The 15,565-nt window shown below is 32.8% G+C and overlaps 2 protein-coding genes across 4 annotated transcripts; both read left to right on the top strand.

The window, feature by feature from the left end:
• The first annotated feature begins 29 nt into the window (after positions 1-29).
• LOC126744696 (protein FAM151B) lies at positions 30-3,157 on the top strand. Of its 3 annotated transcripts, none has more exons than XM_050452214.1 (5): positions 30-183; positions 1,575-1,623; positions 1,685-1,819; positions 1,917-2,158; positions 2,376-3,157. In XM_050452214.1, exons 2-5 carry the CDS (start codon positions 1,587-1,589, stop codon positions 2,904-2,906), a joined length of 945 nt encoding a protein of 314 aa, XP_050308171.1. In that variant the 5' UTR covers positions 30-183; positions 1,575-1,586; the 3' UTR covers positions 2,907-3,157. The 3 variants fall into 3 exon arrangements, with proteins under 3 accessions (XP_050308171.1, XP_050308172.1, XP_050308173.1); XM_050452215.1 differs by lacking the exon at positions 30-183 and adding an exon at positions 986-1,091; XM_050452216.1 differs by lacking the exon at positions 30-183 and adding an exon at positions 1,295-1,460.
• Positions 3,158-7,107: 3,950 nt separating this feature from the next.
• LOC126744695 (venom acid phosphatase Acph-1-like) lies at positions 7,108-14,831 on the top strand. The gene is made up of 5 exons (XM_050452213.1): positions 7,108-7,600; positions 7,890-7,997; positions 11,106-11,461; positions 12,877-13,273; positions 14,263-14,831. The coding sequence occupies exons 1-5, from the start codon at positions 7,400-7,402 to the stop codon at positions 14,395-14,397; spliced, it is 1,197 nt and encodes a 398-aa protein (XP_050308170.1). The 5' UTR covers positions 7,108-7,399; the 3' UTR covers positions 14,398-14,831.
• Positions 14,832-15,565: the final 734 nt, after the last annotated feature.

Here is a 15,565-nt window from a genome sequence, read left to right as displayed (position 1 = left end):
ACAATTTCCTCTTATCTATATTGCTCGCTACGCCAACGGAATTTTAAAACGCATTCCTACCTTTAAATAACGATTAAATTGGAAGCAATCACGGTCGTTATGTTGGTTCGATAATAAAAATTACGATTATTTGGTATAAGTTTTAGACGTTACAAAAAGTGCATTTTAACAGTTATTTAACAGGTAATTTAATTGTGCAATATGTTTATTTATTTGTATTATAAAATTGTGGCAGTGAGTTATTTGGTTCATTCATATGGGATTAGGTGCTTTTTATAATCTAATTTGAGCTTTTATCGTTATCAGTAAACAATATTTTAATAAATGTTCTGTTAAATGAGCACTGTTTGCTTTGCTCTCAAACGGACCGGCTCCTCGTTAATTTTGTTTACCGAATGTTTTATTATACGTATTTGGAACAAATAACGTGCAAAAAAGACCTAATTTCCTCATAATTCAGTGAGACGCATTATATTACATTTAATAGTCAAAGTCCTAGGGGTAAGACCAAGTCTTTTCGCCGATTTTCTTCTATCACTAGTAGAACATACGAGTTACATTCTTTTGTAGTATACGACATTGGCAAAGTAGTAATTAATCATGGCAAACACATCCAATGAAAAACGAGCGTTCCCTCCCAAGAATATCCTATGCGAATGAACCATACAAAATCCATTTTAACTTTAATGACTATTTATTTAAAAGCTTCTCCTAACTGATTTACTAAAAACATGTGGCAACGTTGCAATGTTAAAATACTAACATTATACCAATAATGACAATTGACAGATTGTTTCAACTGCTAACATAGTTGCCACGTCCAAGCATCTGTCAATCAAAAAAATTTGCTCTTGATAAATACTCAATGCACCGTTGCCGACCTTCTTACAAAATCCAAGAAGTACTTATCATCATTTTACCCTATCTAAGCGCAATCAGGTTAATTTGCGTGTTATTGGCTGCAAATATTGATTTTTACTAACTGGGGATAAAATTAAGTTGCGATTGTCGTTATCAGTCGTTTTTGGTTAATTGCGCCATAAGGTGTGTAATTTTTATTTCGAATTTTGTGTGTTATATTATACAAAAAAGTAAGTGAATCAGTGAAATATTTGAAATATATGTGGATCTCTTTAGTACTAATTCATTTAAATCTAAGAAACAATAAAATAATCTTGCAAATAACGCAATCTCATTGTAACGTCACATCTCTGATGTGTAAATACGCCCTAAAAATTGAAATTGTCAAATCAATTGTCACTGTCATTTGTTAAGTCAACTGTCACACAATGTTTTGATTTGGGGGATCCCCTACTTTGTTATCTTTTTTGTTTTATTAGAAATTTAAGCTTTAAATTAATTAATTTTATACTTTACATGTGAATTTTCAAATTTTAGTCATAATTTAGTATATACATAATGGCTTGCAACAAGAAAATTCGATTCTGTACCGCTAAGAAGTGAGGAGTAACTTCACTATCCTCTCCTTTCCTTGCCTTACATCTCTTTTCACAGCATTTATCAATTATTAAGCTTAAAATATAAATATTAACATATAAATTTATTTGTTTTAGGTGCTGTGTAGAATGTTCGTCATAAAATTGTATGTTTTAGTTCTATCGGGTATGTATGAAGAAGATGCACAAAAACTCGAGTAATTTACATGTTTTTCCAATGTTTGTAGCCCTAATTTTAGACAATAGGGTGCACACCATGAAAACCCAGGAATTCTTTCCAGATGCTGCTCAAAATTTGACCAAAATTAATTGGGCACATGCAGTAAACAACCAAAGCTATTTAAGCAGTACCCTTAAGGATGGTAAATAGTATACCAAATCTTATTTGTGTATAACATGTGGTTTTTCTTTAATAATGTCAAAAGCTTTAGTGTCATGTGAATACTATCAATTTTTCAGCAAAGATTGATATGATTGAAGCGGATATTGTCCTGGGTACAATCACTGGTCAATCAGACACTACTCCTATACCCATAATGGCTCATCCGCCTACAAACACTTCCGACCTCTCACTGGAGAGTTTTCTTACCCAAGTGAGGGACTTTAACACCTCAGAATCCTCTAAAAAAGGTGTGAAACTGGACTTTAAAACCATTGATGTGTTTGAGGCTTCAAAGGATTATGTTGCAAAATTTAATGAGGTATGTAGCAACTATGTGTATAAATTGTAGTGGCTATTTCACTCTGCAGAACTTGGCATGCTAATATTTATTTCAATAACAGCTTTTTACAATTTCAAATTAAACTAATACGCTATAGATAACAACTGTGTAGTCACTATTATCTGCTTGATATAAAAATGAATCTCAAGACAATTAGAACCTTAACGTTATGCTTACAATGATGACTATATTTCAGGTTGATTTTCCCATCTGGATAAATGCAGATATCCTAGCGGGACCAATAAATTCTACAGTAACACCAGTAGATCCTGCAAGATTCTTTGCTACAGCCAAATTGTTTGTAAATGCAACCCTTTCTGTTGGTTGGACCACCAATTATGGTGCTAACATGACTGGGTCATACTCCTCCGATGAAATTGAAGAAATGATCGAGACAGTTAAAAAAAATAATGTTTCCGCTGAAATAACTTTTCCCGTTAGGGCTGGACTAGCTGCGGAAAGTGTGGATCTGTTGGTGAATTTAACAAGTGAATTCGAGGGTTCTACTTTGACCATTTGGTCCTCTGAGGGGGATCATGTTGACGTTGATAAGCTGAGGAAGTTGATTAAAACAGTTGGGTTGAATAAGACTTATGTGGATGTTCCTAGTGACCTGAAGGAGAAATTACATTTGGATAATTTGGGTGGAGGAGCTGGACAGTTTAAGTCAGTGTCCTTGGTTGGGTTGTTGGTTTCGGTGTTAGTAATGGTGATAAATTTAGTTTAGATAAATTTATTAGTAAATTATAAAGTCCACTTTATTAATGTATGTGCATAATATGTTTAACTCACCAATAAATAAAGAAAACATCCCAATAAAGTTTCTTACAGGAATCTGCCATATCTGGATTATGAGTAATAGACCCAAGCTCTCTGAGGCATTTTTTATTAAATCTATATTTTTAATATTTAAGAGGATATGAAAGATTTCACAAAAAGTGTACACAAAAAGTAAAAATAAAAATGTAATAAAAGCCACTGTTGTTTTTTCTTTAAATTTTCCAGGGTAAGTTAAATGTTTGAAAATGTTTAATGATTAAATCCCACTTTTATTATGCTGACAGAAACATGGCTGCAGGGCGGCATAAGTGATTAGCATAGATGGATATAATACATACCGCAGAGACCGTCAAAATCAAAAAGGGGGAGGTATATGTATTCTGGCCAAGGAAAAAATTAATGGCTTTAAAATAAATTGCATTTTCTCGGATAGTCACAAATTCCAAACACCAATTGATGCAGTATGTCCAGATATGTGAAGTGAATTTGTCTGTTGCTTGTTAATACAGACCGAGAACAACCACTAGCGAAGAGGTCAATACCCACATGATAGATACTATAAAAAAGGCATACACATCATCAAAATGTCCAACAATTTTTGTGGGAGACATTAACTAGAAAAGTCTCTGAATTGCACCACCAGACAAAAAGACGCAGGATTTTATGAAGATGTATCAAGAAATAGGAGCCCAGCAGTTGATTGATTTCCCAACAAGATACAGAAAAGACCGAAGTTCCCTTTTGGACCTCTTTATAACCAACGATGTCGTAATAAAAGCAAGAACACTAAAAATTCCACCCAAACAAACACAAACAATTGTAAGAAGGAACTTTTACACTGCAAACTATGAACACTTCATTCAACTACAACCAGCGCATGCGAACAAATCGATCTTCGAAAACTTTCAAAATGTTGTGAATGGTGCTATCGAACAATACGTTCCTACCAGACGTGTGAAACCAAACCCCCAAAAACCGTGGATAAATGAAAATATTTTCAAAGAAATTAACAAAAAACGGAAACTATGGGAAAAGTATATAACAATCAAAACTCAGGACAAATATCAAGCTTATATGTGCTAAAATAATATTACCAAACATAAGTTTGTCGACGCCAGAAAGAAATATGAAAACTCAACCATAACCCTAAAAGATACAGCAACCCAGAAGTTTCTAGACAGCAAATCCATGACGGCAACATTCGCAGAACAGTTTGATATACAGCATTCTCGAAGGATTCATATCCAATTCCATTATTGCCTAATCACAGCAGGGTGCAACCCTCAATTGTAACTATTCACTTTACAAAAGTGAAAGTCGAAGAAGCGCTTGAAAATATGAAAAGGGACTCAAGCCCAGGACCAGATAAAATCCCAACAGTTTTCCTTCAAAATTGCAGAAATTCCCTCAGTCCCTTGCTTTCGGGGGCAATGCAGGAATGCTTAGAACAAGGAAAGATACCACAAGAATGGAAACATTTAATAGTGACACCACTGTTCAAGAAGGGAGACCGGAACAAACCGGAAAACTACAGACTTATCAGCCTCACATGCAACACACTGAAATGTATGGAGAAAGTAATAGTTAAGGAGCTCATAGCATTCTTTCTGGAGAATGGTTTGATACCTGCCTCTCAGCATGGATTTTTGCCTAAACGTTCAACAACAACAAACCTTTTAGAGTGTTTGAATGACTGGACAAAAAATCACGACAATGGCCAGCCAACAGACATAATATATCTTGACTATGAAAAGGCATTTGATAAAGTCCCGCACAAGCTCTTAATGGGAAAGCTGGAGCATTTTGGAGTCAGCGGAAAGCTGCTTGATCTGATCAAGGCATTACTGAATGAGAGATTCTACCAGGTTATAGTCAATGGGGAGCTGTCCAGTCCATATCTTCTAACCAGCGCAGCGCTGCTCGAGGCAGACCTGCAAAATGTTGAGATGTGGTCAAGGCAATAGGGTATGAAACTAAACACATCCAAATACACAGTGTTGAGGATCGGTCCAGATAATCCTGATAATGAATATTTTCTGGATGGATGTGCCTTAAAATCAGTGAACGAACAAAATGATCTAGGAGTCCTAATAACATCAGACCTAAAATGGGAACGCATATAACCAGAATTTGTAAAAAAGCAAACTCGATAGTATATCTGATAAAACAAGCTTTTAAGGACCATTCTATTTAAATGATATCCACTCTATACAAAAGTTACATAAGACCAAAAATAGAATATGCCTTTATTGTATGAAACCCATATTATATTAAAGATATAGACCAATTGAAGAAATTACAGCGCAAAGTAACAAAAATCCCTTACGAATTAAGCGGGGTGCCATATCCAGAAAGATTAATCAGGTTTGGTTTGACCACTCTCAGAGAGCGAAGACATAGAGGCGATCTCATCGAAACCTACAAGATTACCAGTGGTTATTACCAGTGCAATTTGGCGAACCTTTTCCACTATAGCCAAAACCATAATCTCCGAGGACATACAAGGAAGCTTGAAAAAGAAAGAACGGCAAAACTTCCCAGAAAAAACTTTGTAACAAATCGTGCAGTGCACTTGTGGGACTCGTTAAATCAGGAAACGGTGACGGCCCCAAACACGAATATCTTCAAGAATCGCGTTGATGTTGAGCTGGGACAAAACTCGGAGAGAATGATCCACTACTGCATGTGAGCAGGTCTACCTACTCAAGCCTGAAACATACGGAAGAAACAATAGCTTCATCGGTCTCACCGCCTGCTATATTGTCAACATAATAATAATAAATAAATAATAATAATTAAATGTTTTAATATTATAATTAGTTTTTTTTTAATAAAATAAAATAAAAAATTAAATTCATATTTATGACATACTAAGTTTGCCCAATCAGTCATGGAAATCTTTTACCTAAAAAGGGAAATCCCAATGCGACGAAATAATTTACCGAAAAGAAATTATTAAAATACCGCACTTAATAACATGCATGGTCACTCTTATAGTTAATAAATAATCGTAGATTTAATTGGGATTTAATAAAGGCAGGGCTCAGTTGACCTTTAACTCGATCAAGGAGTTTTAGCGAACTATTAAACGTTAATAATTCGATGAAAGATTTGTCTCCAAGTGCTAATTATCTATAAAAGATGTTGAAAAAAATCAATGTTGAATATTTACCTCAATACACTAACCTAATGGAGTTCTTTACAGGCGAATAGCACTATGGAAAAATGTATAATTCATTCAGTTTTAAAAATTTTCTTCAATACCGATTATCTGTAAAAGATGTTTTTAATGATGCATAATTTAATTGCATCTGATCAACTTTTTTTTTCAAATCTAATATATTGTAATAACGCTGTCATTAATCAGGGAGTATTGATGATTTGTGCTTTTTGGTGTGAGCGTTTTGAACCTAGAAATTTTAATTTAAAAGAAAAGCAGTTTCTGTAATTTCAATAATTTTTTTTTTAAAACGCTGAAATACGGGCTTAATGATTTTATTAGAAGAACCTGTGTACCAATTTTCAAATCTCTAACTCTGGTGGTTGCAGAGATATGAGCACCTTACCTTAGAAATTTCAATTAAACAAAAACTTGTCAAGTTTCAAGATTAGTTTTTTTATTTTAAAACCATTTTTTCAAAAAACGCTGTAATAGGTATCCAATGAATTTATTAGAAGAATCTGTGTATTAATTTTCAAATCTCTAACTCTAGTGGTTTCAGAGATATGAGCACTTTACCCTTAGAAATTTTAATTAAAAAAAAATCTTGTCACGTTTCAAGGTTAGTTTTTTATTTTAAAACCCTTTTTTCAAAAAACGCTGAAATATGTATCCAATGAATTTATTAGAAGAATCTGTGTATCAATTTTCAAATCTCTAACTCTAGTGGTTTCAGAGATATGAGCACTTTACCTTAGAAATTTCAATTAAAAAAAAATCTTGTCAGGTTTCCAGGTTAGTTTTTTTATTTTAAACCCATTTTTTCAAAAAACGCCGAAATAGGTGTCCAATGAATTTATTAAATGAATCTATGTATCAATTTTCAGATCTCTAACTCTCATGGTTTCAGAGATATAAGCATTTATACCCTATAAAAATGAAATTCTAAAAAAAAATCCATGCTAAAACTCCCATATTTAATTTTTTTTTACTCCTTTCGCACATATGTGAAATGATTTATCGCGAATCACACTTACTACACTAATTATAAATTTATTTCCGATTTACCCAAATCGACCTGCTGACGTTCAGGGATCCCTGAAACTCTTCAAAACTTTCAGATTTGTCACGAAATGGGCAGAATTCCCCTCCCTGGTCATTTATCTACATAATATGCATCATTTAAACTAAACCACTCTTTTCTGGTATAAAAGGTCAATCAAAAAGGTTCGGTAGTTCAGAAGTTATTAATTAATTGAATAAATAACAAACATCCAAATATGGCTAAAAAAATTATTACTTTTATCGCTCTGTTTGCATCAGTCGGTTCTCTTCCTAAAGATTTATTTATGCCAGATGAGTTTGTTGAAAACAATCTAATTTTTAATGATCCAGTTGAGAATCATGTGTTTTATCAACATAATCATCAACATCAGAACGATCCAGTGGAAATATCCAGAACTTTGATGCTCAGTCATGTGGTAAGTTGTTTCCTACACTAAAAAATCAATTTCAAATTTTGAGAGGACGTCTTTGAGCTTTAGGAAATGTTCATATACGAAATTGTTCAGTAAGAATTACTTTAATTTTGAGTGAAAACCTCATAAAGATGCCTCATGTAGTTTTTGAGTTATCAAAGGTCAAAGTGGAACTAAAAAAGGCTTATGTAGTTCATAAGATTTCTTAATTAAAAAATGTTTTACATAAAATTCATTCTCGATAAACTAATGATATTGATAGTGATAATAATAAATTCTTTTGATATTTCAGATCTTTAGGCATGGAAACAGAACTCCAAACAGTTTTCAAGAATTGTACCCTAACGATCCCTACCTAAATGAGACTTACTACCCTTACGGACTAGGGCAATTAACAAATGTAAGTAGTATATAATGCAACCATGTATTTGTTATTTGGCAATGTTTACTAAAGTCTACATTTATTTATGAAAAATCCCTAAAAAAGGTTTTTTGGGCAAACTTGGCAACGTCGAGAACTATGCATTTTTGAACGGGAAAACCTAATGTGTTATTGCGTACTCTGAAAAATTTCAATTAATTTTCATTAAAAAAAAAAAATAATTTGTATGTGGGAAACACCGATGCGACGTTGCCAATGTGCCAACAATTTCTGAAAAATTTTGAGCATTTTTCATTGCTAGTTAAGAGGAAATTCGTTATATTCAAACCCTCGAGAAAAACGCTTTTTTTTTGCTCGAGTTGGCAACATTGCTGCCAAGGTTTCATAGGAATTAAATGTGTCTAAGAACACAATTTTATAACGAGTCCTAATAACTTTTCATTTTTTTATAAAAATTTAAAAATCCTTGGAATCTCATATTTCTTGTTTAAATTGACAACGTCGCTTAATGCTGACTGTCATCACTTTGATAGAAATTGATTAATGAGTATGGAACAGATATCAAGCAAAACGTAATGCAACGTTGCTAATGTGTCAACAATTTCCTGTACAACCATATGAGGCCTTTGACAGACATGTACGCATCAATTGAGAGTATTACATGTTGCCAACAAAATAAATGCGACGTTGCCACTGTTCAGAAATTTTTCACTGAAATTCAAACTCTCCAGACAAACACTTTTTCTGCTAAACTTGGCAACATCGCTGCCATAGTTCCACGATAAAATTTGAGTAAGAACGTAAGGCATTGTTGCAATTTTTGCCGTATAATTTCAATAAAAAATAAATATTTAAGTAATTTGAGTTTAAATTTGCTGATAAATAAACTTCAATTTAGTTTAAAAAAAAAATCCCCAGAAACACAAATTTCGCGTTCACACTGACAACGTCGCTCTATGACCAGCATTGACCGGAAAATGTAAATTCGTGACTACTCGAGCAGCAGGTGCGTTAAAACGTAATGCAACGTTGCCAATTCGTCAACAATTTCCGAAAAGCTCTAGTATTTTTTTTTTAATAAAAATAAGAAATATTCCAGAGACCAAAAAACTTTTGTTACTTAGGAAACACTGATAATTTCATTGGTGACTCAGAGGCTATTGATGAAAATTGGTAATAGCGTTCTGAGACATTAATATAATTTATAAAAAATAGTTTTCTCTATCTTCTGAGGTATACTTTATTTTTGTATTTTTGTATTATGTATAGTTTCTGAGTAATTTAATGAGTTGTAAAGGCAATTCTTGGACATCTGACTTTCGTTACTCAAGAAACATTAACAATTTTATTAGTGACTCAGAGTCTATTGGTGATAGCTTTTTGAGTCTATATTGAAATATTTAGACAATTATTTTCTGAATATTCTGATGCTTAAATCCATGATCTGCGACATATAGATTCTGAGATATTCAATTTTTTGTAGAAGCAATCCTTTGGATGCCATTAATCAATACCTCAGCAATTTTATTAATGGCTCAAAATAAATTGGTAATAGCGTTCTGAGACATTAATATAATTTATAAAAAATTGTTTTCTCTATGTTCTGAGGTATATTTTAATTTTGTACAATGTATAGTTTTTCTGAGAAATGTAATAACTTGTAAAGGCACTTATTGAACACCTGACTTTCGTTACTCAAGAAACATTAACAATTTTATTAGTGACTCAGAGTCTATTGGTGATAGCTTTCTGAGTCTATATTGAAATATTTAGACAATTATTTTCTGAATATTCTGATACTTAAATCCATGATCTGCGACATATAAATTCTGAGATATTCAATTTTTTGTAGAAGCAATCCTTTGGATGCCATTAATCAATACCTCAGCAATTTTATTAATGGCTCAAAATAAATTGGTAATAGCGTTCTGAGTCATTAATATAATTTGTAAAAAAATATTTTCTGTATCTTCTGAGGCATATTTTATTTTTGTACAATGTATGGCTTCTGAGTAATTTAATGAGTTATAAAGGCAATTCTTGGACATCTGACTTTCGTTACTCAAGAAACATTAACAATTTCATTAGTGACTCAGAGTCTATTGGTGATAGCTTTCTGAGTCAATATTACAATATTTAGACAATTATTTTCTGAACATTCTGATACTTAAATCCATAATCTGCGACATACAGATTCTGAGATATTAAATTTTTTGTAGAAGCATTCCTTTGGATGCTATTAATCATTACCTGAGCAATTTTATTAATTGCTCATAATAAATTGGTATTAGCGTTCTGAGACAATAATATAATTTATAAAAAATTGTTTTCTCTATCTTCTGAGGTATATTTTATTTTTGTACAATGTATAGTTTCTGAGTAATTTAATGAGTTGTAAAGGCACTTATTGAACACCTGACTTTCGTTACTCAAGAAACATTGACAATTTCATTGGTGACTCAGAGGCTATTGATGAAAGCTTTCTGAGTCAATATTACAATATTTAGAGAATTATTTTCTGAATATTCTGATACTTATTCCCATGATCTGCAACATATAGATTTTCAGATATTCAATTTTTTTGTAAAAGCATTCCTTTGGATGCCATTAATCGGTACCTGAGCAATTTTATTAATGGCTCAAAATCAATTGGCAATAGCGTTCTGAGTCATGAATATAATTTGTAAAAAGGTATTTTCTGTATCTTCTGAGATGCATTTTGTTTCTGTGCAATATATAATTTCTGAGTAATTTAATGACTTGTAAGGGCAATTCTTGGACATCTGACTTTCGTTACTCAAGAAACATTAGCAATTTCATTATTGACTCAAAATCTATTGGTGATAGCTTTCTGAGTCATTAATATAATTTCTAAAAAATTGTTTTCTGTATCTTCTGAGTTGCATTATGTTCCTGTTCGATGTATAGCTTCTGAGAAAAATAATGACATGTAAAAGCAATTTTTGGATATTTGACGTGACGAGTTGGGCGTTTTTACTTGCGCGCCACCTACCGACTATATGACTACGATAAAATTTCTCGAAAAACTGAATGCAACGTTGCCAATATGCCAACAATTTCAATGAAAAATCACAGGAAATTTAACCGGATTTTCAACAATTTCAGGCCGGAAAACTGCGCGAATTCAGCATCGGCACGTCACTACGCAGGCGCTACAAGTACTTCCTTAACGACCTGTTTCTACCGGAAGAAGTGGAGGCTGTATCAACAGACTACAACAGGACCAAGGCCTCCCTAGAGCTCGCTTTGGCAGGACTGTTTCCTCCCAAGGGCGAACTGGTCTGGAATAAAGCGTTGATGTGGCAACCTGTACCTTATAACTACGTTCCAAGGAATAGGGATAAGGTACTAATGGGCGTGGAGTGTCCTACGTATTTGCGGATGTACGAGGAGGTCAAGGGGTCATGGGAGATGCAAATTGAGTACAAGAAGTTCCGGAAGGTTTTCAGTTATATTTCCAGGTAAAGTGTGTGGGTTAACTGGGACGAAATTGGCAACAGCGCGGTCGTTTAAAATCATTTTCTATATATCCCCAATAAATTAAATAAAAAGAAAAAGAAAAATCACTATTAGGTAAAAACGTCATTAATTGCCAACGTTCCTATAATTAAGCAGTTTTAATTATTTTCTTCGATGCGTCACGTTGGCAACATCGGTTATTAGCTCGCTACTTTGACAGTCATTCCAGCAACAATTAGTTGGCAACAGTGTGGCGTTTTAATCATGACAAGTGACAAGTAAAACCGGCTTAGACAAACACTGACAAGACAAGTGAGCGCCATCTTGATGCTTTTTCTTTAAACAATAGTCCCGGTCTTCTTATTAGGATGACGCTAGACAACCCTCATTACATGTATAAGAAGGCCAGTGCTAGTTAAATCCAGATTAAAATTAACGTACGACTTGTTGCAACGAGTTCCGTCTATTTTTTTAAAGCTTAAGTACCTAATGCGATGTTGCCAATGTGCCTACCAATTATCGGACCTTTCAATAATTTTTTTGTCTCTTTTTGGAATTTAGAAATTTTGACATTTTTATTCAAGAATATCCGAGACGTATACAAAATGCGACGTTGCCAACGGCCCTACAATTTCTGGAAAGTTCCACTTATTTTTCATTTAATCTTGTAACTTTTAGTTTGAAGTTTTATTAAATTAACTTGTTTGGTAACGTTGTATTGATGGTTACTAGCAGCATAGTTTACTGATAAATATATAGAAAACTATTGGTCCTACAACAAAAATGCTTAGGAGAGATCTTGTTGCGCATAAAATTGTCTATCATTTTGTATTCTACATTTTTTTTCATAAAGTTAATAGAAATTGAGATTTTTGGGAAAAACTGAGGCATCCAATGCACTCCAGCTTATCATTACACAATTTTTCAAATATCTAGAAAATTATTGGTATTACCGCAAAAATGATTAGAATAGATCTTGTTAAGCATAAAATTTTCTATCATTTTATGTTCTCCACTTTTTTTCATCAAATTAGTAGAAATTGAGATTTTTCGAAAAAACTAAGCCATCCATTACTGAATCGAGTATCATTACGCAATTTTCCAAATATCGGGAAAACTGTTTGTGTTACAACAGAAATGCTTGGGAGAGATTATGTTGAGCATAAAATTGTCTATCTTCTTATATTCTACACTTTTTTTCTTAAAATTAGTAGAAATTGAGATTTTTGTAAAAAAACTGACTTCATCTAATGCACACCAACTTGTCGTAAACATTTATTCATGACGGCAACGTCGCGTCAAGTTCAACCTTATCGCAAAAGAACTCGATGCAATGTTGCCAACTTGCCTAAAAATTCCTAAAGCTCCCATTCAATTTTGCCCTATAATTTTAAACAAACGTCATTTTCATTTTCAGGAATAGCGGTTTGAACGTAACAAGTTTCCAAGAGATCTACAATCTCTACTTCGGCCTATCTACCGAACAAGAAAACGGACTTTTCCTTCCTCCTTGGACCCAAAAAGTGTGGCCACGACTAATAATCGATCTGGCCATAAGAGAATATTCGGTCATGATGGCCAATGATGATTTAAGGAAAATGGCCAGCGGCTATTTATTGAAGAAAATCCTCAGTGATACTGCGAAGAAGATTTCCGATCGGAACAGTAAGAGGAAAATTCACTTTTATTCTGCACACGAGAATAACGTCGCTCAGTTGCTGATTTTATTGGACGTATTTTGGCCCCATATTCCTAATTATGGGGCGCACGTTATCTTGGAGGTGCATAGGATTAATGGAGAAATTGGAATTAAGGTAATATATTTTTTTTAAATCGTCATAACTCCTTTATTAAGCAATTTGGAAAAAAAGAGTATTCTAGCTTTATTTTAGGTATTTATTTATAGAAGCAAATGCAACAATTAAAACGTCGATTTTTTTTATAGTTTTTGAGAAAAGTGGGAAAATAGGAAAAGCAGTTTTTCTGGATTTTTTGGAAAACGGTTATATATAAAAACTCAATTTTTTTTCTTAAATGCACTCCTTTTTAGAGCCGACATTTTTTGTAAAGACAATTTTTCTGGCAGACCTATATTTTTTTTCTAGGAAAAAATAAAAACCATTTTTTTATCAAGAGTCAATGAGCGAAACTTTCACAATTTTTTTGTGACGTTGCTATTAAACTGAGAAAAATTATTCATAAGGGTTTTTTGTTGGTATTTTGATGCTTTGGGTCCCGGTAATTTTTTTTTAATTTCCAAAAAAAAAAATTCAAGAATTTTTGAAATCTGAGTTCTGAGCGTCGCATATTTGGTTCAAAGAATAAATTTTACGTTTCATTAAAAAAAATTTAAGGTTGTTTGGCAACGTTGCATTCTTGAAAGTTCTCTCTTATTGGCAACGTCGTATATCCATTCACTGTCAAACCTTCATTCATGAATAATCGACGTACTTTGGCATTCGTTCGTTCATTCATAGATGCAAGAGCATGTCAAGTATACTACGTTTAAAACTTTGTGAGAGTATATTGCAACGTTGCCAACATGCCTAAATAACATTTCTTTCAATAATATAATTTTTATTATCAAAACTCCACTGAACATAATATCCTTCATTTGTCACTTGGGCAACGTCGCATATTTAAGCATAAGGCTAAGAAATTGTATAAAAACCTGATGCAACGTTGTCAATGATCCTAAAATTTCAAAGGTTTAATTCAATCAAAGGCCTATCATCTGCACGCGTTGTTGCAACGTTTATTTTGATATTCACTAGACAATGAATAAATTAATTATTTTTTTTAGGTTTTCTATCAAAACTACGAAACGGATTTTCCTCAACTGCTAAAAATTCCAGAATGCGAAGAGTTTTGTCCACTTGACCAGTTCATTAGGCTCTTCTCAAAATACGTTCCTGATGATGGACTTTGCGGTTATTAAAGTTATTTATTTATTGTTTTATCTGTGATTTTTGGATTTTTATTTATTTATTTATTTTCTTGCCATTTTTTTTTCTATTTATATAAGTAGCATGAAACCAGCATTTTCTGTAGAACATTTATGAGACCATTAAAGTGCCAATTTATTAATAATTTGAGTTTTTTTTCACACCCAAGGAAAAATAATTTAAACTTTCCTAAAATTCTCCACACGTTGGCAACGTCGCGTTACATCAATCATGCCCTACCGGATTTTTGCTTGAGTCGATGTCAATGATTAAAAGCGACGTTGCCGTCTGTAATCAAAGGGTTCAACTGCCTGGAAGTAGTGATTAACTAGTTTAAATTAATGAAGAACAAAGAAATATGCTTTTTCAATCAGTCAGTTAGTTCAAATCATGATTCATTTTTTCCAGGCAATTGAAGTCAGTTCAACAGTCTGAAAATGTCAAAGAATGATCTCAATTCCTTGACAGAACTAGGAAATGACTTTATTTAATGGAAAATAACAAATAAGGGTTATCAACTGCTTAGAAGTAATGATAAATTCTACTGCATGGAAAAGGGACACAACTGCCTGGAAGTAATAATAAATTACTCGTTAATAATGCAATTATGGAGACCATTTGAATCAATACATAACTGACGAATCTATAAATAAAAGTAATTGTAGATGCATTATGTATCGTAGTTTTCGTCCATGTACTGTGAAGCCTGTTTTGATTAAAATTTAATCAAAGATAATTACTATTATTTTTCACCACTCCCTTATTACACACACATCCATAGTGATAGTAAGTAAGCATGATTACCTGGTCTTCAAGTGAGAGGAAAAGAGAGAGAGATCTGAAGAAAGGTCCGTTGAAGTGATAATTAAACAGAACTAAAAACTGAAACAGATTATGATGTATTGTTTTCTGTTCTACATTTAAAACTAGTAGAAATTTAGTTTTTTTGGAAAAAGTGAGTCATTATGTAATTTTTTAAATATTTCAAAAACCATTGGTTCTACACCAAAAATGCTTAAAACAGATCTTGTTGAGCATGAAATTATCTATCATCTTGTGTTCTATTGTTTTCGTCATGAAATTAGCAGAAATTGAAGTTTTTGGCAAAAACTGACTTGCCCATTACGCAAATGCCGTTAATTTTATATTTTTATTCTACTT

This window comes from Anthonomus grandis, chromosome 14 (genome assembly GCF_022605725.1).
Source record: "Anthonomus grandis grandis chromosome 14, icAntGran1.3, whole genome shotgun sequence".
NCBI lineage: Eukaryota > Metazoa > Arthropoda > Insecta > Coleoptera > Curculionidae > Anthonomus > Anthonomus grandis.
Note: the sequence above shows the minus strand (reverse complement) of the source record. Positions and strands in the feature narration are given on the sequence as shown.

Bases quoted from the DNA above. Each gene is read 5' to 3' on its own strand.
- LOC126744695 (XM_050452213.1), top strand. From the start codon at position 7,400: ATGGCTAAAAAAATTATTACTTTTATCGCTCTGTTTGCATCAGTCGGT. The intron at 7,601-7,889 runs GTAAGTTGTTTC...TTGATATTTCAG, and splicing joins CTTTGATGCTCAGTCATGTG to ATCTTTAGGCATGGAAACAG. The intron at 7,998-11,105 runs GTAAGTAGTATA...CAACAATTTCAG, and splicing joins GACTAGGGCAATTAACAAAT to GCCGGAAAACTGCGCGAATT.
- LOC126744696 (XM_050452214.1), top strand. From the start codon at position 1,587: ATGTTCGTCATAAAATTGTATGTTTTAGTTCTATCGG. The intron at 1,624-1,684 runs GTATGTATGAAG...CAATGTTTGTAG, and splicing joins GTATGTTTTAGTTCTATCGG to CCCTAATTTTAGACAATAGG. The intron at 2,159-2,375 runs GTATGTAGCAAC...ACTATATTTCAG, and splicing joins ATGTTGCAAAATTTAATGAG to GTTGATTTTCCCATCTGGAT.